This window comes from Eulemur rufifrons, chromosome 28, assembly GCF_041146395.1.
Source record: "Eulemur rufifrons isolate Redbay chromosome 28, OSU_ERuf_1, whole genome shotgun sequence".
Classification (NCBI taxonomy): Eukaryota; Metazoa; Chordata; class Mammalia; order Primates; family Lemuridae; genus Eulemur; species Eulemur rufifrons.
This window is the reverse complement of record NC_091010.1, coordinates 57,684,665-57,705,275: the sequence shown is the minus strand read 5'-3', so window position 1 is coordinate 57,705,275 and position 20,611 is coordinate 57,684,665. Positions and strand designations below refer to the sequence as shown.

Here is a 20,611-nt window from a genome sequence, read left to right as displayed (position 1 = left end):
GAGACTCTGCCCTGTCGCTCCAGAGCTGCGTCCCTGCCTCTCCCCCAGGTCTCCTCCCATCCCCATCACGAGCTCCACGGCCACGGCCCCAAAGTGCTGTTCTCCCTGCAGCTCGTGAGTGCTCGGCATTGGGGGCCTCCAGACCTTGCAGACAAACCTGTAGAAGGGACAGAGCGTGGCCAGCACGGCATCGGTCCGCCGCGATCCTCTCCAGCACAGGGCGTTGCCGGCGAGCTCCCGGACCGTCTCCAGCGTCCTGCGCTCACAGGGGTGAGCCCTGACCCTGCAGTCTGCGTCCACGGCACACACCAACAGAGAAGATGGGGTTACCCTCCTTCCGCCACCCACGCTCCCCCAGCAGATGCTCCTGCTCCTGGAGGTTCCACCCCACCCCCTGCCCTGGGCCTCCTCCTGTCTCTCTCAGGGCAGAGCACCCCAGGTGAGGGTCCCCACCCTGCCTGTTTAGGGGGGCAGCCAATCCCTGACATCTCCTCTGCACAGGCCGCGCCCTGCACGGCTTTCACAGAACATGTGCATGTGGACATCCTACGTAACATACGTCACTCGAGCTCCTCAGTGGACCCTGACGAGGACAACTAGAACACAGGGATCTTGCTCCAAGCCTGAAGGCTGCCTGTGCCCCTCTGTGCTGAGCGAGGCAGGGGGAGCAGACCTCGTTCTTCCTCCTGAGCAGAGGACAGGCTCTGGGCCCCTCTACTTCCGTGGAGACAAGCTCAGACTCCCAGATGTGAAACCCACAGGGTGGGACATGGGGACAGAGCAGAGTACCCAGTGCTAGCTTCCATTTCTCTCGCCCTCCCTCCCTGGGGAGGCTCCTGGGTCCTGACCTCTTGCCTCAGGGAACCCTCCCCTACCCACCCCACTCCCTCCCAGGCCGCAAGGTCTTGCCTGGAGAGGCGGCGGTGCAGATGGCAGAGCGGCTGAGGGTGCTGAAGAGGCCGTTGGTGGCATCCTCCACCTGTTCAGCCAACAGCACGTGCTGCTCCCTCGGCTCACTGGCCAGCGTGTGCAGCTCTTCCCACCTGTGCCAAGAAGTCACAACAACTTACTTGTGGCCCCATGGCTGCCCTCCTCTTGCCCACCCATCTCCTAGGCTGTGGGGCTCCTCGTGGACGTCAGCACCACCCCACTGACCCAGGGGCCGCTTAGCAGCGACCTCGTCCATCTAGGATGTGGGTAATGGCTGAAAGTCCTCAAGGAGGCCCCACCGTGGGTCATGACGTATGCATGTTCAAATTCACAACCTTCCTCCCAGGCAGCCTCACACTCAGAACCATCAGCTCTCACTGGGACGCAGCCCTAACCGACTGAGTCGTCTCGTTTTGTCAGACCCGTAGCTGATGAGGACAATTAACCAGAAAGGATATGAAAGAAAGTGGCGCTAGGTGATAGCAAGCAAATTGCAAACGAGGACAGCTAGTAACAGAAAAACATACTGCAGAATTATGAACAGTGGACGTAAGAACCAGAAGCCCAGCCCCGTGAGGCCGGCCAGGGCAGGCGGCCGGCACACCTCCACGGGCAGCGCGCAGCACTGTTAGTGCCCAGGACGGAATGATGGGCAGAGGATGACACTAGGGCATGAAGAAAGGATTAAATGATGTTTAAAAACCTCTTTTTAAGAAGACTGGGCAGCCAGTAATGCATCTAGAAGAATCTTGCCATCGAAAAGTCATCAGAGTAGACCAAGGTTTGGCAATTAGGCAAAAACCTCATTCATCTCTAAAATTCACTTATAAAAAACTCCCGTTCTCCTCTGAATGCACAGAAACCAGACACTCCTCCCAGGACCTGGGACAGAGCCTCCTGCGCATATGTGCACAGAGGGGGCCGATCAGTCGCAGCCCCACAGTGGTGGCGCACGGGGCGCTGCAGCCGCCCTCAGCCCTGCTGGCCCCAACCTGCTGGCCGCTCCATTGCTCAGATCCTGCATCTGACCACTCCTCAGCAGGCCACAGCTGCGTCCCTGCCAGGACCCACCTTTGCCTCTTGTGTGGGCCACTCCAGAGGCTCCTAACTAGTTTCCTCCCTTCCCCTATGACGGCCTCTCCAGTCACCACCATCCCATCAGCCTATTCTCTGCATGGAAGCCAGTACGACCTTCTTAGAGATGTCATTTCCCTACTCAAAACCCTCCAGGGACTTCCTATCCTACTCACAATAAACTCCAAATTCTTCACTGTGACTCACAAAGTTTCTATGACTTGACTCCTGCCCACCTTTTCTGCCTTGTTTATTGTAATTCTCCCCCTTGCTTGCTGGGGTCTGGCTCCTCCCCAGCTGTCTTGCTGTTCCTTCCTTAACACACCAAGCTAGCGACTGCCTCAGGGCCTTTGCACCTGTCATCCACCTACCTGCCTCGCCTGCTCCTTTCTCTGATGTGTGGAAGGCTCGCTCTGCACTTCACTCAAGTTTCTGCTCAAGAATCAATTCCCCAAAGGCAGCTTAAAGGACCTTCCAAAGCTATCTAAAACACCTTTCCTCTCTATTCCCCATCATCCTTTAACCTCTTACCCCAATTTGTTTTTCTCCTTTGCATTTATTTCCACCCAAAATGACAATTTCACTTATTTATTATCTAGTTCCTTTCCTAGAATGGAAGATTCAAGAGGGACTGTGCATTGTTGTCTCCATATCCCAAGAGCCTAGAATAGTGCCTGGCATGAGGAAGACAACTATATTTATTAACTGATGGAATGAATGATGCACTAAACTCAGTACAGAGATTTCTGTGTTGGGCAGAGGCCCAGACCAGAGTCATTTCAGTTAATGCCCACAACAACTAGAGGCCCAGGGACTAGATGTAATGTTCATTTTTAGGGTTAAGAGCACTAAGGACCTGTGCCCCGCTCTTCTAGGAAGGCACATTTGCTCAACATCTAGACAGTGGGGTTGGGGGCAGCCAGTCTCAGGCTCCCACTCCCCTGGCCCCAGGAGGCGGCTCCGACTCAGGCCAATCAGCATCCTTTCTTGTCTTATTCAACCCAAAACTGGGGAAATGTTTCTTTTCCCACCGGGGTGGAGCTGTGAACACACGAGCTGGAGTGCCGTCCACAGCCCTGGTTCCAGCTTCCCGAGAGCCAGGCTGAGAGAAGAGGCGACAGGCAGAGCAAACAGCAGAGATATGTGGCGGACAGGAAGAATCTTGATGGCACTGAAGTTACTGGCTCCTGCCCACCCTGAGGGACCCCCATCCCACCCAGTGAAATGAGATGACCCCATCAATTCCCATTTTTGCCCAACTAAATTTAAGTCGAACTTCTGGCATTTGCAACCAAGTGTTCAGACAAAACCAAAGCTGATGCAAACTCTCAGGCTTCCCGAGATTGGAGTCCCCTGTACACCAGGGCCAAAATGGCAGAGTGGGGAAAAGACGGATCCATGGAAGGACCAGGATGGCCCTTCCAGCTCCCCTCTCCCCCCGTGGCTCAGCTGTGTCACAGTCCCCAGGCCGACTGCATAAGGGCTGACCCAGCATGACTGACGCTCTTACCTGGGAAACCGGACCCCCACGGCAAACACAGTGACGCCCCTTTCCTTCAGCTGCTTGGCCGGCAGCGCCACATGCCCCTGGGACTTCCCATCAGTGGCGAGGATGAGGATCTGAGGCACAGAGCCGTTTCGGCCTCCAGGGAACCCTGTGCGCAGAAGGTATTTCAGGGCAAGCCCTGTCTCTGTGCGTCCTCCTCTGTGCGCACCCAGAGGGAAAAAAAGAAAGAAGAGTGAGTGATGCAGGGAGGTAAGTTGGGATAACAGCCTGAAATCAATGGGCTCTTCTGTCCTTAGTGAAAGGCTGCCTTCTCCTAGCAGAAGCTCAAAGGGACAGTTGTACCATCTAAACCACAGCAATGATGAACAGAAATTAACTTTGTCGGTGACTTTGAGATTCACCCTGCACATCTCTGTTGTATTCTGTAATACTGTCATTCTTTTTCATTTTCTCCCCCAACCAGGCATGACCTGGGCTGACAGCTGTCATCATCTGTCTACCACCCACCTCCCATCTCCCCATCCCTGTATCATCCTCTTCTTGTTATGGCTCATCTTCTCAGGCTGGGAAAGCGGATAACTGCACTTAGGAAAATCGCGTGTTAAGGATCCATAAGAGCGAAGGACAAGGCTTTGGTGCAAGGGTCTGATGAGAATCTCTTCCGTGATCCAGCCCTTTCTGGGCCATGTCCAAGTTCAGGGTTGGGTGCTGAAAGGCTGAGCTGTCTGACCACCTCCCGATCAGAGTGGGTTACGGGATCCCATCTCATCGGGATGCCAATGGTCCTCGATTTGCCATGGCTCGTTGAGACTCTCTAATTGCCATGGTTCAGTTATAGGGACTGTAATTGAACTTGGAATTCCTGCACAGGATCTCTGCTAATTCAAAATAGGAGGCTCGTCACCTCCGAGAGAGAGAGAACTGCCAGCTTCGACTGTCAGCTGTTTAGAAAATAATGACTTGCTACAGTGGATTTTAGGTTACTGAATTGTGACTCACAATTCAAGACTGACTCAGTCCTGGTTGCAGCCAAGCCATTCAGCAGATAGTAGCCCTTCCAAACATGAGCAAAAAAGTGAGGCTGATGGGTCACTGTGATTATTAACTGCATGCACAGGGGAAACCTCATCAGAGCATTACTCAGAAATACTGACTAACCGCAGACTGTAGATGGGGGGGGGCACACATTTATACTCAGATTGTGCTCGGACCATAAATCAAGGCAGTGCTGGCCTTTAATTCAGCCCATTCCTTAAGGTGAGAACATGCAACCGACAAGAGGCATAGGCACTGTATTCTGGGCATTTCAACACTAAAAACATTTACGTCTCATGCAAGTCTGACACAGGTCTTCCTGCCCAGGCATCTCACCTGGTTGGTTCTTCTCCAAGCAACTACTCAGGAATCCAGGTCCCTTCAATTTCACGGTTCCACCTTCCTCTCTGTCCTCAAAGTGCTCTCCACTCAGCAGGGGGACAGGGGAAGAGCACGAAGATCATGTTGGGGAAGGGTTTATGGATCAGGCTGAGAATATTCTTCACTTTTGTTGCTTTCTGTTTTAAACAAGCTCTTGATGGGCAATTCTCTTTGTAGAGCTCCATTAAGTTAATAAATGTCAACAAGAATAGACAATTCCTAGAATTAAGACTCAGTCTACTATACATATACACACACACATGAGGTCTGTCCTGAAAGGATCCAGACATTGTTAATATATATGATGAGAACGGTTTGCATGACATTGATGTAACCTGGCAGCCAAGAAGAGTAGACTGGGATGCGCATGTGTGAACAACATCACTGTACTAGTCAGTGGGGCTACAGACACTGTTGAGTGAGCTTGCGTACTGTGTGGCCATTGCATTCAAAATGACTGAACAAACAACGAATCTGCGTCAAATTTTGCATTAAGCTTGAACATTCCTCCACAGAAACCATCGGGATGATTCAAAAGGCTTTCAGGGACGATACACTGAGTGCAGAGCAAAAAAAGGTGTGGCACAAATGCTTCAAAGATGGTTGAGAATCTGTTGAAAGTGATCCATGTTCTGGAAGGCCTGCAGCAACCAGAATTCTTGAGAATGTTGAACGTGTGCAGATTAGGGTAAGAGATGCTGGGAGAACTGTGTGAGGTCCCAAGGTGCCTACTTTGAAGGAACGAGGCATCATTGTCCTATGTACAATGTTTCTTGCATCATCTTCAATAAATGTCTCTATTTTTCATAGTACATGGCTGGATACTTTCCAGACAGACCTCATATATTGACATCTACATCAGCTAAAAAAATCACTTTCTTTTTTCAACCCACTAGTATTTATTGTGGACCTTCTAGATGGAAGATGGTGAAACGGAGACCAGCAAGTGTAACACGATCCTACCCCTGAAGAAACAGGGACTACGAGACAGCAAATAAATACCAAGGCAGGGATGCAAACAACAGGCTTCCAAGGAGTGAGTTCACTGTGGGTGTCAGGCAACAGGCTTCAGAGGAGAAAGAGTGTCTGAGTGGCGTCCTGGTGAATCAACTGGCTAGGAAAGGAGAAGGCCATTCCAATCAGGGGAAGGAGGGTAAACAAAGACGCAAGTGAGCAACACGAGCTGTGAGAGCACAGCTTGGCTTGGGCACCGGGCGTGTCAAAGAGGAGCAGAGCATGCCAACATCGATGAATCATCACGGGGAACAGAGCGCCCCAGTGTCAACGACTCCCAAATGCCCCTAACTCCTCTCACACCGAACTGATCGCACATGAGACCAAAGACAACCAAGTGGATTCTGAGTCTCAGAATACCATTACCTTCACCAAAGCTCTTGTGTCTGCAAAGAGTCTTCCTCCAGGGCTCTCAGAAGAGCAGACCATTTCCCATTTCTAAAGGATGATATTAGTGCTGAGTTTCCACTGCATGCCAGACATTTCACATGCCTGTTACTAAACATGATCCTTACAACTATGGTAAGAGATGCCAACATTATCTTCCTTAACAGATGAGGCAACTCCTGCTCAGAGAAGAGCAATAACTGCTAATATTTACTGGCACTTGCCATGTCCCAGGCACTGTGCTCAGCCTCTACCTGGAAAATGCTTCATAAGAAAACCTGCTGTAGGTACCGGTATGTTGATTACAGCCTTTTGTTCTGTTTTTAGAAATAGACAAAGATCCTGGAATCAACCTAAATGTTTCCTGTTAGGGGAATGATTAAATACACTGTGGATTCCTTTGGATTATTGTATAATCATTCAAAAGGATCAACATGAAAAATAATACAGCTTTATGCAAAAGTACACACCAAATGATATTAAGTAAAAAAAAAAAAAAAGAAACAAAATGCTTTGTAATTCTAGCTATTCTAAAAGCTATGTTTAAATGTTAATGTGGATTAAAAGGGGCTAAAGAAGACTATGAAAGGTTTTGTGCTAAGGTGAAGTGGTGATAAAGCTACAGAGTCCTGATACAGCTATAGAGGGAGTCAAAAAAAATTCAGGGCCGTGTCCCCGTGAGGTTCGTGAGACGAGCACGCCTGTGCAGCCGGCTGGCCAGGAGCTCTGTGCATTCAGGAGCCAACTGCCAGCATGTTTGATCTGATTTTATATCATCGTGGAGTGCAATATTAGAAAGTTTGACTATAATAGTTTTAAAAGTTTTTGCAAAGTAATAAGGTGGTTGCCAGGGTTGTTTCTTAATTACTTCAAAACATACTTTGTGGGGATCGCCTTGGTCTGGAAAGGCAAGTGTCCTGGGTTTGGGCAGAGCTGCCCTCATCAGCCCAGCACTTAAGACTTCCCTGCAGAGAAAGGGTCAAGTGCCTGGGGAGGTCATCACGCCACTCGGCCAACATTCCTCTGCTCTCATCCATAACAGCATGTCTTCATCTTAGTGTCCTCAGTGACCCCACAACTGTGGCCCAAAATTAGTTTGTCCCTCCTTGCCTTGTTTGTTGTTTTTTTGTAGTTGTCCTGGGATACATAAGTGCTAACCACGCACAACCCCAGAAGAAGAGCTGACCTTGTTCAGACACAGAAAAGAAGCTTCTTTCTCCACTCTGTGTTGTCCTTCTTTGCATGTCTCTGCCTTTCAGATGTCATGAAGAATACCCTCCAGCCCTTAGTTATGACTTGCAACACAGCTGAAAAGCAGCTCAACTAATTATTTGAGAGGGGTGGGGGATAGAGGTGGGAAAGGACAGTTAGGTGGGACCCCCTGATTGTGGCCAGGTCACTTGCTCCTCCTCAGGCTCAGCATCCTCCTCTGTAAAATCAGGAGCTGGAATAGGAACTAGATGATCGCTAATGTGCTTTTTTGTACCAATTATTTGCAATTTGCTTAGTTTTTCAGATGACAGCAGGGCTGAATCATTTGAGTCAAAGTCACCCAAAGGGCCTCTGACTTTCAGTGCTAGATTTCAAACTAATTGGCTCATTTGTCTTGTGCAGTTTTTTGTTTTCCTGCAAATGCACATTAAATGTAGCATGCATATAATGGGTACCAAGCTGTTTAGTATGACCACCATATTGATATAATTTATATACCACAAAATTCACCCTTTTAAAGTGTAAAAATTCAGTGGCATTTAGTATATTTACAGAGTTGTACAACCATCACCACTAAGTCCAAAACATTTTCACAAGTTTTTGTGTGTGCATGTGTTTTTAATTCTCTTGAAGCAGAACTGCTGGATCATGTGGCAAGTCTATGTTTAACATTCTGAGGAACTTCCTGTTTTGCAAAGTGGCAGGCATGGCTTTACAATCCTACAGGCAAAGTACGAGGGTTCTAATTTTTCCACATCCTTGTCAACACTTATTATTGTTAGTTTTTTATTTTAGCCATCCTGTGGGTGTGATATGGTATCTCACTGAGGTTCTAATTTGCATTTCCTTAATAGCTAATGATGTTGACCATCTTTTCATGTATGTATTGGCCATCTGTATTTCTTCTTTGGAGAAATATATATTTACAAGGTTTCTTTTCAGGATGATGAAAAATTTCAAAAATTAGATTATGGTAATAGTTGTGTAACTCTGTAAATATGCTCAAAACCATTGAATTGTACCAGTTAAATGTGTTAACTTTATGCTACATAAATTACATCTCAATAATGCTGTTTTTAAAAAATTAGCGTGGGTAATAGTCAAAGGGGAGGTTGCAGGTGGGGAGAGACCTTTTAAAAGTGCAGATTCCTAAGTATGCCCAGACCAGAGGCGATTCAGTAAATCTGAGAGGGAGCCCAGGCGTCTGAATCGTTAACATAATCCCTAGACAATTCTGACCCAGGTGGCTTTAAGACCTCACTTTGGTAAGTGCTGCTGTGTGTCTGGAAGCCAGATTACAGAAGCCAGGCTTGGACTATTCTCTAGAGGAAACCAGTCCTTGGAGGATCTAAGGGCAAAAGCCTCCTAGGAAAAAAGGGAAGGCCAGTGTGCACTAATGTATTTATTTAAAAACATATCAACATGCTTTTTACTTTTGCATTTTCTTGCATATGACTTGCCTCTCATTCTGTTCAGGGCACTCACGGACAGAGGAAAGGGCTGGGATAAACATTCTAAGACAAAGTCACGGAGGGCCCCTGGGGCCTCCTTGGGGCCTGCGGGGCCCTCAAAGTTCCGGCTGTGCCCAGCATGTGGCCTCGGGCTTCTTGAGAGCCCTGCTGGACCTACAGAGCCTCCAACTGGAAAAAGGACCTCAGAGCTCAGGATTTTTGCAACTGGAGGAGACGGCCATCAATGGCTGGAACCACACACCCTGGCAGGACTTCAGTGGACACTAGCACAAGGGGCAGCAGGGACCAGAGGGGATCCAGAGATCAGAGTGGCAGGGTGAAAATCAAAGTCATTCTTCTTACGAAAGAATATTATCTCTATGTGTATGTATATATGTGCATGTATATTTGTATGTGTATACATCTATATGTAGCATATATAGATTACATGTAGATATATATAAAAATTTATATACAAGCACATAAAAGCACACACACATATCATATACACACACCTCAGCTGACTTGTAATTTGAGTAGTTATAACCCCACTACACAAGTTTATAAGGTGTGTACACACATGTACGAACACATCAACAGCTATTCATAATTTTTAAAGCATTCTCAATAACAGAGGAGCACATACTCTTTTTATTTATTTATTTATTTTTTTTGAGATAGAGTCTCACTTTGTTGCCCAGGCTAGAGTGAGTGCCGTGGCGTCAGCCTAGCTCACAGCAACCTCAAACTCCTGAGCTCAAGCGATCCTCCTGCCTCAGCCTCCCGAGTAGCTGGGACTACAGGCATGCGCCACCATGCCCGGCTAATTTTTTCTATATATATTTTTAGCTGTCCATATAATTTCTTTCTATTTTTAGTAGAGGTGGGGTCTCGCTCTTGCTCAGGCTGGTCTCGAACTCCTGAGCTCAAACGATCCACCCACCTCGGCCTCCCAGAGTGCTAGGATTACAGGCGTGAGCCACCGCGCCCGGCCTACATACTCTTTTTAGAACACAAAAATGAGGCTCAGAGAAGTGTGGTGAGCTGTCCGGGCTGCAGAGATCACAAGGGACAGAAATGGGACTAAGACCCAGCGTTCCTCCCACCACCCCATGCTTTTAATCCCAGTCTCAACTCTCAATTGCATTGTCTTCCAGGTAACCGACAACTACACACAACAGCAGCAAATACTTCCTTGTACTTGCATTTAAATTCCTACCTGTGACATTAGCATGTAATAATGTATATGTATATATGTGTGTATGTATCATATGTAAATGTAATAAATATATAAAATTATATATTTATACGATAGCTTTGTGAAGGGCATTCCCTTTACCCACCGTGCACAGCCGAAGTTCTCAAAGCAGCCCACAGTCCTCTCTGTGAGGCCGAGAGCAGGGCCAAACCCTTCGAGGGAGCGATTTTAAGAGCAGCTGGCGACACCCTAACCACAGCAGTATCCAACAGACCATACATACTTGAAGACCATGCTCCTGATTTTTGCCTTCACTTCCTGTCGGGTTGAAAACGAATCCAAGGGGAATTCCAGCTGCGGAGCGGAACTGAACTGGAGCGCTCCCACTCTGACCTGCAGGGGACAGAGGGCCCAGGGGCCCGGGATGGGGGTCAAGTCATGAACATTGCTAAGGGGAAGAAGGGACGAGAAAGGTTAATGACCCTGCCACCTGCCCACCCAACAGATACCAGTGCCGGAGCTTTCTCCCTAAAAGTTTCCAGAGACCAGTTGGAGAATCTGGAAGGAAACAGTCTGCCTGTGGTCTGCACTGACGACCCCCAATTCAATTGCCCAGACCCACCTCCCCCTAAAGGCAGCTGAACGTTCTGGCAGCTTTCTCAGCCTAGCTTGAGCACCTTTAGGGTAGGGTCTCTGCTCACTTTTATCAACTGCCTCCCGGGTGCAGGGGCTGTTTTGCGGAATCCCATGCACCATTTCACTGAATCCACAGAGGCACTATTAATACCCACGTTACTGCTGCAGAAACTCCAATGTGGAGAGGATGCAGATCTGGCCAAAGGCATGGGCTCACCTGCCCACGGCTAGCAAGAAAGGGGGCCCAGGCCACTGGGCTTTGTGTCGATGGTCTTCCCTAAGGCTCAGCTAACCCACCTGCCTTCTCAGCAGCAAGCACAAGCCTGCAGCAAAATGTTTGCGGACCCAACAGGGGGTGCCACAGAAGCTAACTACAGCCATGGTCAGTGGTAGCTCATCACCAACCACAGCCACCAATGCCCATTCTTCACTGGGCGGTCAGCCCCTCCAGGCCTGCTCTGGCCAAGCTAGAGAGAGGTCAGTCTCTAGACCAGAGTCAGACTGGGGGAAAATCAGTACCCAAAACTGAGCCGGGCAATACTGGAGCTGAAGTTCCTCTGTAGTGAGGGAGTGAGAACACTGGGGATTCCCAGCCCACTCGTGTCCTAACGGAAGAGGCCACAGGTGGAGAAGGGAAACTGAGTAAAGTCATTCTCCGGTGGTGGGGAACCTGCAGCCTCGGGGCAACACGTGGCCTTCTGGATCCTTGAGTATGGCCTTTTGGCCGAATCCAAATTTTACTAACAAATCCTTTTAATAAAGGGATTTATTCTGTGAGGTTTGGATTTGGTCACGGGGCTGCACTTGAGGATCTGGAGGGCCACACGTGGCCCTGAGGCCGCAGGTTCCCCACCCCTGCGTGGAGGTCTTAAGCAGAGAAGGCCATGAACATTCAGGTTTCCTCCTGAGGCAATAAGCCCTGAACCTAGTCCTTGGTTCTCCGAAACCCCTGGAGAAAATTCATTCTTCGTTACTGTCCTTCCAGCTAAGCCCCATTCAGGCCAAGCTTTCGAATGGGACAAGTGACTCATACTGAAGCAATGGCATTGCCTTTTGCTCCCCGCTTGAATCCCCTCCCTGCCAATCCCCGGACAGGCCCCAGGCTCGGACAGGCCCCGGGGCTCTGGAGGCGCAGGAAGCGCCTTGCCACACCTGGCCGCCTGCACCTGCTCCCCAGCGCTCAGCAGGCAGGAAGCTCTGAGGAGGAGCCGCTGGGTGGTCTGAGTAGGAAGGAGTCCGGGTCTTGGGAGGGCACGTGGGGGAGATGGCTGAGACAGAGCACCAGGCAAACTCAGGAAGAAGTTTCTGAGAAGGAAACCTTCCCAGGTTTCCCTCGGAGTTAGTGTGTGATAAAAAGGGGTCTCTCCTGGAGAAAAGATAATCTAGCAATAAATGATACTGGGACAACTGGACAGCCATCTACCAAAAATAAAGGATAAATTGCAAATGGATTCAAGATTTAAGTGTGAAAAATCTCGCCATGAAAATTTTAGGAAAATTCCTGGGAGAATTTTTTAAATTTCAAAGTGACAAAGACGACACTAGGACTTCAAATCCAGAGGCCATAAAGGAAAGATTGGTAAATATGAGTCCATTAAAAAAAAAAAAAATTCTACAGGGCAAAGCATACCTAAATGCAATAAAAAATGAAGGCAAATGGAAAAATTATTTGTAATTCATGAAGACAAAGGGTTTGTTTCCTCAATATATAAAAAGAATATCTAGGAATTGATATATAAAAGACTCACAATCCAACGGGAACAGGGCAAAGGAAATGAACAGAGATCACAGAACAGGGAATACAAAGGCTCTTTAGTGGAAGGATGCTTGACCTCACCATAAGGAGAGACCATTTTTCTATATCAGTTTAGCAAAAAGCCACATAGAATGTTTGCGGGGAAAACAAACCTTGCTCGTAGAAATGTAAATTGGCACAGCATCCATGGAGTGCAATTTGTCAATATTTATTAAAAATTAAAAATGCACAGGGCCGCTGAAAATTTATCTGACATACTTCCACATACGCGAAATGATGTAGTCACAAGATCACAACGTATTTGTAACAGCAAATAATCACCAGCAGGGGGTTGGTTAATTAGATCTTGGTAAATCCTTATGGTGGAACATTCATTAGCCATAAAAAAATAATATATACCTGTACACAGATATGAAAAGATTTTCAAGATAATGTGAGGAGGAAAACAGCAGGAGAGAGAACAATGGGTACAGTATGCTACCCTTTGCGTAATAAGGGAAAAATAAGAGTACGTATTCATATTGCTAGTATTTCCATGAAATGATTCTGGAAGAATACTCAAGAGAACAGGTCAGGGCCCTGGGCAAATGGAAAATGTGTGGGTGAGAGGGAGACTTTTTACTGTGTATCTTTTTACTGAGCTGTGCGAATGAATTAGTTTAAAGACCAAAAAACTCCCCTGAGAACAACAGCTGGGTGTATTACTGGGGTTAAACAGGAAGGCTACGACCTCAAAACAAGAAAGAAACAGCTTAAGTCAGTAGTTAAGGCATTTTATCTAATTGGTGGTTTGGGAGCATAAGAGTTGCCTTTTATCTCCGGTTTACTGTAGGCTCAGAAGCAAGACCGCCCAGATTTCTCCCACACGGTAATCACTCTGCTGCAGTCCTTACATTAGAGCCAGGAAGTGAACTTCTCAGCTTTTAAGTGTTAAGAGGAACACTTCAAACACCTTAAATCCACCTCAAAACAACTGAACATCCATAAAATCCTTAATTTACAGCTACCTGAAAATTTCTTCCCTAAAACTAAAGTTACAGAAAGTAAAAGAAGGTGCAAATCAAATAAATCCTTTGCACATGGAGACAACAAAAGGAAGACACAAAAATGCAGCAGCAAAAACATAAAGCCTGAAGCCACAAATCCGACTGAACCATCTTCACTCGCCCTCACGCAAAAACCCTTCTTCAGCACGCCAAGGAGTCTACTTTATCACCCTGGCACTGGGAGGTGGAGACACTCCCTCGCTCACCCAAGTCAACACTTGACTCCTTTGCTCCCCAAATCTCGCCGTGAGTAAGTTTTTCTCAGGTGAGGCCCACATTTAACTCCCTGAATATCCGGATTCTTCCGTCCTGATAAAATAGGGCCATTGTGCACCCTCTTCCACATGAAAATGGCCATCAGGTTCCCTCCTACAAGAAGTTTCCAGGCCTCTCACAGTCCTTGCTCCCTCTCATGGACACTGTTTTTGCCAATATCTAACCTAAAAACCAGCCCCTACAACTCAATGCTACATTCTAGATGTGGTCCAGGAACAGCACCAGGAGAAAGTTTCTTCTCATGGTTTTCTTATACCGCCCACCCCGCACCCCCACTGCCACACTGCTGGCTGGCCATTTGCTGTGTGATAGCGGGGTGTGAATTATGAGGGTCATCACCTCATTCTGGCCCAGAGGCTACCCACGGGGGAGAGACAAATGGCCTAATGGAGCAAGTCTCGGGCTGAGAGTCAAGAGCCCCAGTTCTTCCACACCTAGCTCTTTCCTGAGATTGCTGTGCAACCCTAGGCAGTCACTTAGCCTCTCTGAGCCTGTTTCCTCATCTATAAAACAGGCACTAAGAATCCATACAGCTCTTCTCTCCCAACTTGCCATCCTCAGGGACATCCACGTCACTCATTTCAGGACACACTACATCAGTGCCAAGGTCAACAGCCACTTCCTCCATGAATAACAGCAAAACTTCATGAGGAATCCTTTTAAAAGCAGGGCCCCATGTGGAGGAGCATGGGGATTCGGCAGTCCTTGGTCCTGGCCTGTTAGGGTCTATGCTAGGTCAACATCATGGTCAGAACTTCTGTCCGTGCTGTTCACGCTTAGATTAAATGATGTCTGCTACAGGGCCTTCAGATGACCGCACAAGGCTGTCTGCGGTCCAGCTCCCAATATGACATACCATTCTGGAGAAAATCTGGCCCTCATGAAAAGCCACTTTTGTTCCTAAATCCTAGAGGTTTTACTAGGATTAACCTAGGAATGTTATCTTGGAAAACCACTTCCTTCCTCAACCTGTATATGACTAGTCTCTAATTCAAGTAATTATGGCTTTCCAGACCAAAACACCCATCTTAGTTTTTAACTTGATTTTTGAGTAGGTTCACATGGTTCAAAATGCACAAAGTAGACAAAAGTCTGTAATAGATGAGTCTCCCTCTGGACTTGAGCCCTGTCTACTCACACCCACCACCTCCCTCAATGGGAAATCTGTTCTTAGCCTCCTACAAATCCCTCCAGAGTTGATGCACATACAACCAGAAACAAACAGAGATTCTCATTCATTCCCCTTTATTTTTTACATAAAGGGTAACATACTATACATACCATTTGCACTTTACTTTTTACACTTAATTTGTTCTGGTGTCTGTCCATAGCAGCTGCCCAATGTTATACTATATGAATGCACCATATTGTCCCCTCTCAATGTATATTTGGTTTGCCTGAAATCTTTGACAATTAACACATAACGCTGTAATGAATAACTCTGTGCGTGTATTATTTTGCATGGGGGGAAATTATCTTCAGAATAAATTCCTAGAAGTCGAATTGCTGGGTCGAAGGGTGTAAGCCTGTGTAAGAGTCCAAGATTTTGATGAATACTATTGTATTCCTACATACAGGTTGCACCATTTTACACCCCACCAGCAGTGTATGGGAATACTAGTTTCTTAAAGATTTGCCAATGGAGCATGTTACTAAACTGTGGATTTTTGCTCGTCCAGTAAGTGAAAAATGGTATGTCAGAGATTTGCTATTACACTGAGTGAGGTTGGGCATCTTTTCATAAGCCTAAAGTCCATCTGTGTTTCATTTTCTGGGAACTATCTGTGTTCACTGCCATTCTTCCAGCGGACTGTTAAAAAATTTCCCTTTTAGGCCAGGCGCGGTGGCTCACGCCTGTAATCCTAGCACTCTGGGAGGCCAAGGCGGGTGGATCGCTCGAGGTCAGGAGTTTGAGACCAGCCTGAGCAAGAGCGAGACCCCCATCTCTACTAAAAATAGAAAGAAATTATCTGGCCAGCTAAAATATATATAGAAAAAATTAGCCGGGCATGGTGGCGCATCCCTATCATCCCAGCTACTCGGGAGGCTGAGGCAGTAGGATCGCTTAAGCCCAGGAGTTTAAGGTTGCTGTGAGCTAGGCTAACGCCATGGCACTCACTCTAGACCGGGCAACAAAGCGAGACTCTGTCTCAAAAAAAAAAAAAAAAATTCCCTTTTAGAAACAAGAACCATGGCTATCACACTCTGCTATTTAAGATCTACTATTTAAAGAATAAGGAATGAAGACCCTGGCTGGATTCACTCAGGCAGAAGTAGTCCCTTTCAAGTGAACACAGAGGGTAGGAGCTGTGCTTCATAGTAAGATCCTATGATCTCCCGAGGTTGTCTGGCTTAACAGACCAAAACTTTCCTGTTGTTCTGCAAACACAGCGTCTCTTTCTAGTGGAAAATCAAATCCACTCCCCACCCCAAAAACTTGACTCAGGTCTAGCCAGAGACTCCCTTCCCTCCAACTACTGTGATTGGTTAAGGGATTGTCATGTGACCTAAGCCTGCCCAATCAGAGCCCTCCCTGGGACTTTTGCCAGATCTACAAGGAAAGAAGTCCACTGAATTTTTACTGGGGTCACTAGCTTGAAGGACAATGCAGGGAAACTTTGCTATGTAAGGAAAACCTGCCTGGGAAGGAAGCCAACCAAGGAAAGCAAAACTGAGAGAAGCGGATGCCTTAAAGCCTTGAATGAGCCCTTGGGTCCCACCGTGCCTGACACCAGGATTCACCCCCTTGATCTTCCCAGTTCCACAAGCCAGTAAATGCCCCTTCTGCTTAAGATAGGATTTCTGTCACTGGCAACCAAAGACTGATAAGACTCGTACTCACCCTGTCAGGGCTGATATCCAGAGCATCACAGACCGTGATGGCAAAGTGCTTGGACCTTTCAAAGCTCCCTTTCCCAACGCTGTGAGACCCGTCTAACAGAAACAGGACGTCCACCGCAGCCGAGCACCACATCACTGGGGGGAGTGGGACAGACAGGTGACAATCAACTTCCTGTGGTTTGGCAGCAAGTGGGTCTCACTCCCAAAGCAGAGTGAAGGCAGAAACAACCATGTGGTGGGCCAGGCTGCTGCTCCTCTGAGCACGACAGGGGAGAGAGAAACCATGGAAGGTCCGGGCCAGAGGCAGCCCTCTCTGAAGCGGGAAGCACATACCCACCATTGACACGAACATGAAAGTCTTTGTAACGACAGAAGAATCTAGTTCAACAACACCAATTAAGCTCTACAAGGGATACTGAAAGGCTCTGGTCCCAGCCCTTAAGGGGCCACAATCTAGTCTGGGACACAGCCAGACACTCTGATACATGAGGCCATGTCACCTAAGAGTTCAAACAGCAGTAATCACAGCCATGTGGAGGGATACTGATTAGGGAGGAAGAGGAAGGAACACAGAGGGAGATTGGGTGTCTGGGTGGATGGTGGTCAGGTGACAGAGGACCTTGAGGTGCAGGCCAAGAAATTCAGCAATAGAGATATGCTAAGTTTGTTTTGTTTTTGTTTTGTTTTAGCAATGAGAGAGACTTGGTCAGGCCCCTGTTTGGGGAAAATGACCCTGGGCACAGAGCAAGAGGAGGACAGGAGTGGGGCGGAAACTCCCGGAGGAACACGGTTTCCCTCGGGTCGGTCATGCCGAGGTCTGACTGGGCGTTTGGAGGATTAAGATAAATGCCGGCTTACTTTTGCTGGCCACAGAAATCTTCCCGACGGTCTCCCTGCTCACGAGGACTTCCTGCACAGGGAGGGACGGGGGAACTAGGAGAAAAAACACAGAAGCAGACATTACAAGGCAATGGGGGAGGAATCGTGAGCTCCACATTATGTGACCAGAATGAACAAGTAACAGGAGAGAAAACAGGAACGTGGAGGACTTCGGTGATATTCGCATCACAATTACCACGTGGGTAACATAAAGAAACTATGTCCCAACTCCCCCAGGGTCCCGGGAACAGGCAGGTGGTGACAGCAGCCAACTGAGCAGAGAGGAAATACGCACTGGCCGCAACACAGACCAGGGAGGAACTGCAAGAAAGAATAGCAGAGGCCACAGTCCGAGCCTGTGGCTTACAGAAGAGCATCCCCAGGTAGACGCGGCCAGCTCAGCCACCGGGCCCACCTGTTCTTACTTGCGAGACAACGACCTGCAGACACAATGATTCCTTCCTACCCTCTCATATTTCAAAGAGGCCAGAAATACGAGAGGGACAAAGTGGGAAGTAAACTTGATTTGCTCCATTATTCATCCATCAATGAGCTGCTTGAGCAACGCTATGTGCCACGCCCAGTGCTAGGCGCCGGATCACACAGCAGTGAATAAAGAATACACAGTCTCCTTCCTCATGGAGCTTACGTGCAGTGGAAAAGATGTCATTTTTTTAAATTCACACAAAAGTAAACTCACATCTGTGTTAAGTGCTACAGAGCAGAGGTGACAGGAGGTTTGAATAGGGGATCTGACCTGATCTGGGGGTCCCAGGGGAATTGTTCTGGGTGCTGAAGGATGGGTAGGAGTTTACCAGGGTGGCAGTGTTGGGATGAGGGGGTGATCCACGCAGAGGGGCCGCCGTAACTCAGAGCCTCTTTAGTGCGAGGGAGCAAGGACGCTGGGCAGACCTGAGAGGAGTGTGGGGCTGCCATGCAAAGGGGGAGGGGAGGAGACACCAGAGGGGACCTGGCCACAGATGGGATCAGACAGGGCCTCTTAGGAGCAAAGGAAATTCACTTGGAAGTTTTAGGTGGGGGCGGAGAGGGGTCCAGATATGATCAGATTTGCATTCTGAAATGGCTGCTGTGCCGAGAACGGTTCGAAGAAGGACCCCGTAGACACAGGGAGGCCAGCCAGGAGGCTACTGCAGTGGCCAAACCACAGCAAGATGTGGCTTCGGCCAGGCAGGTGGCCAAGGAGTAGGGAGAGATCTTCAGAAGTTAAAATCAAAGGGATTTGAGGCAAACAAAACCCTCAGTACTTCCCTCCACTCCCGCCCACCACTGAAAAACCTCTTACCTCTGGAAAACAGGAAAATACAGACGGCTTCCAGCAACAGGAAAGGGGGCATGTTGATATAACCTGAGGGCCAGGAAAAGAAATACAGCATCAGCCCTTAGTTCTGTGAACTCCCCAAGTCACACCACCAAACAAGATGACAACAGGCCACAAGTACAACCCTGGAGGCCCCTCTCACCACAATAACTACAGGAGCCCAGAGAAGACCCAAATTCCCAAAAAGCCGCAGAAGACTTTACTCCAGTGACTTGGATTTTAAACAACAATCTATTACCTTCCCCAGAATACCACTCTCGCCCCCTCAAACCCACCCCAGCCCTCCACGCACCCTGGGGATGTGTGTTCTGCTCAGAGTTGAGTCCTGGGTCTCAACTCTGCCTGGGCCCTGACTAGCCACGTGACTTTAGGTAAAGTCACTCCTCTCTTGGGGCCTCCATTTCTTCCCGAGGAGTTAGAATCCGACAGGTTCAAGATCTGTTTTCAATGTCCTCATTCTCTGAAACCTTCTAGTGACATTAACAAGCCCATCCCTAGCTAAGATGACAGCGTCTGAAGAAAGCCTGTGCTTTCTAAATTACTTATAGACAGTAATTTGGCTGAGGAAGGAGTAAATTATTTTAAGTTTTGTATTACATACTTCTAACATGGGTAAAATTCCATTCCATGGAGCCTGATTATTTAGCAGTTTTTGAGAGAGATGGGGAGCGAGTTTTTTTTAATACAAAACGAAGGACTCCGATTCCCTAAGGGCACACACCTAAGATTTGCTTTTAGCTGTGAGGCCCAGGAAACGCATCGTCACCATTTTGATCACAGACGTCATGCACACTGCAGACAGGCTGATGTTTAAGCAAGTGAACAGGTAGTACAAGAACAGAAAAAGTCACACAGAATGAAATTGTGACTCCCTCCCCACCAGTATCATTTAGCAGGGAAAAACCGAAAAATACCAGCAGAGGGTCTACAAATTCAAGATCACCCTATAATTTCTCTGCATTAAACTTGCCCACTAAGAAAAGACTTGGCAAGAGTGAGGCAATGCTACATGCAGGTCTTACTAAATTTTCCTTCCAGCAAACAAATAACACTGACACTCATTCTGTAGCCAATTCCAAGGAGAAAACCCGGGGCAGGGATGTGGAAGGGGGAGCAGGGCAGGATTCCGGGGCCGAGAGGGGCCAGGCGCGAGAGAGAAGCGGTCAGTCGGTGCGTGCGGTATCACCGGAGTGCGCCAGTCGGTGGGAGCCCCCTTCCGCCTGATGCACTCCGATCTGAAAATCCCTCTGACATCCTGAATAAGTGCCACTCTCCTCCAGCTCTGAACACGGATGACAAGGCAGGAATGCCCGGCCACCCTCACTGGGGAGCATCAGTTCTCCAAAACACATGGCAGAAGCTTCCTGATCATCTTTAGCAGCTCACAAAAGTGCCCTTAATCTAATCTGCACTGATAGGAACTCTCTCACTTCCCTGATGTGCTCCACCACCTCTGCCAGGGCGTAAAAGCTACGGGAGTAAAACAGAAGTCCGACTCCAAATTCAGACGATTTGCTGAGCAGGCTGAGAGCTATGGCTGCCCTGAAAATTAAAGTTACCCGGGAAATGTTGCTGCTTTTGATTTGCAGCAAAGTTTAAAATGACCTCAACTCATGTTCTTCAATTGCTGTCGCCAGACCTTACTTGAA

General features: G+C 48.0%; 1 protein-coding gene across 1 annotated transcript in view; it reads right to left on the bottom strand.

Annotated features, from left to right (window-relative positions):
• VWA2 (von Willebrand factor A domain containing 2) overlaps positions 1-18,978 on the bottom strand; it is a 30,440-nt gene extending 11,462 nt beyond the window's left edge. Inside the window, exons 1-7 of the mRNA XM_069460180.1 lie at positions 18,927-18,978; positions 17,603-17,677; positions 16,746-16,879; positions 10,473-10,582; positions 3,515-3,709; positions 910-1,043; positions 158-290 (exon numbers count right to left, since the gene is read on the bottom strand). Coding sequence (XP_069316281.1) covers positions 158-290; positions 910-1,043; positions 3,515-3,709; positions 10,473-10,582; positions 16,746-16,879; positions 17,603-17,677; positions 18,927-18,978 — 833 coding nt within the window. The remainder of the gene's footprint in view (positions 1-157; positions 291-909; positions 1,044-3,514; positions 3,710-10,472; positions 10,583-16,745; positions 16,880-17,602; positions 17,678-18,926) is intronic.
• Between the last annotated feature and the right edge of the window lie 1,633 nt (positions 18,979-20,611).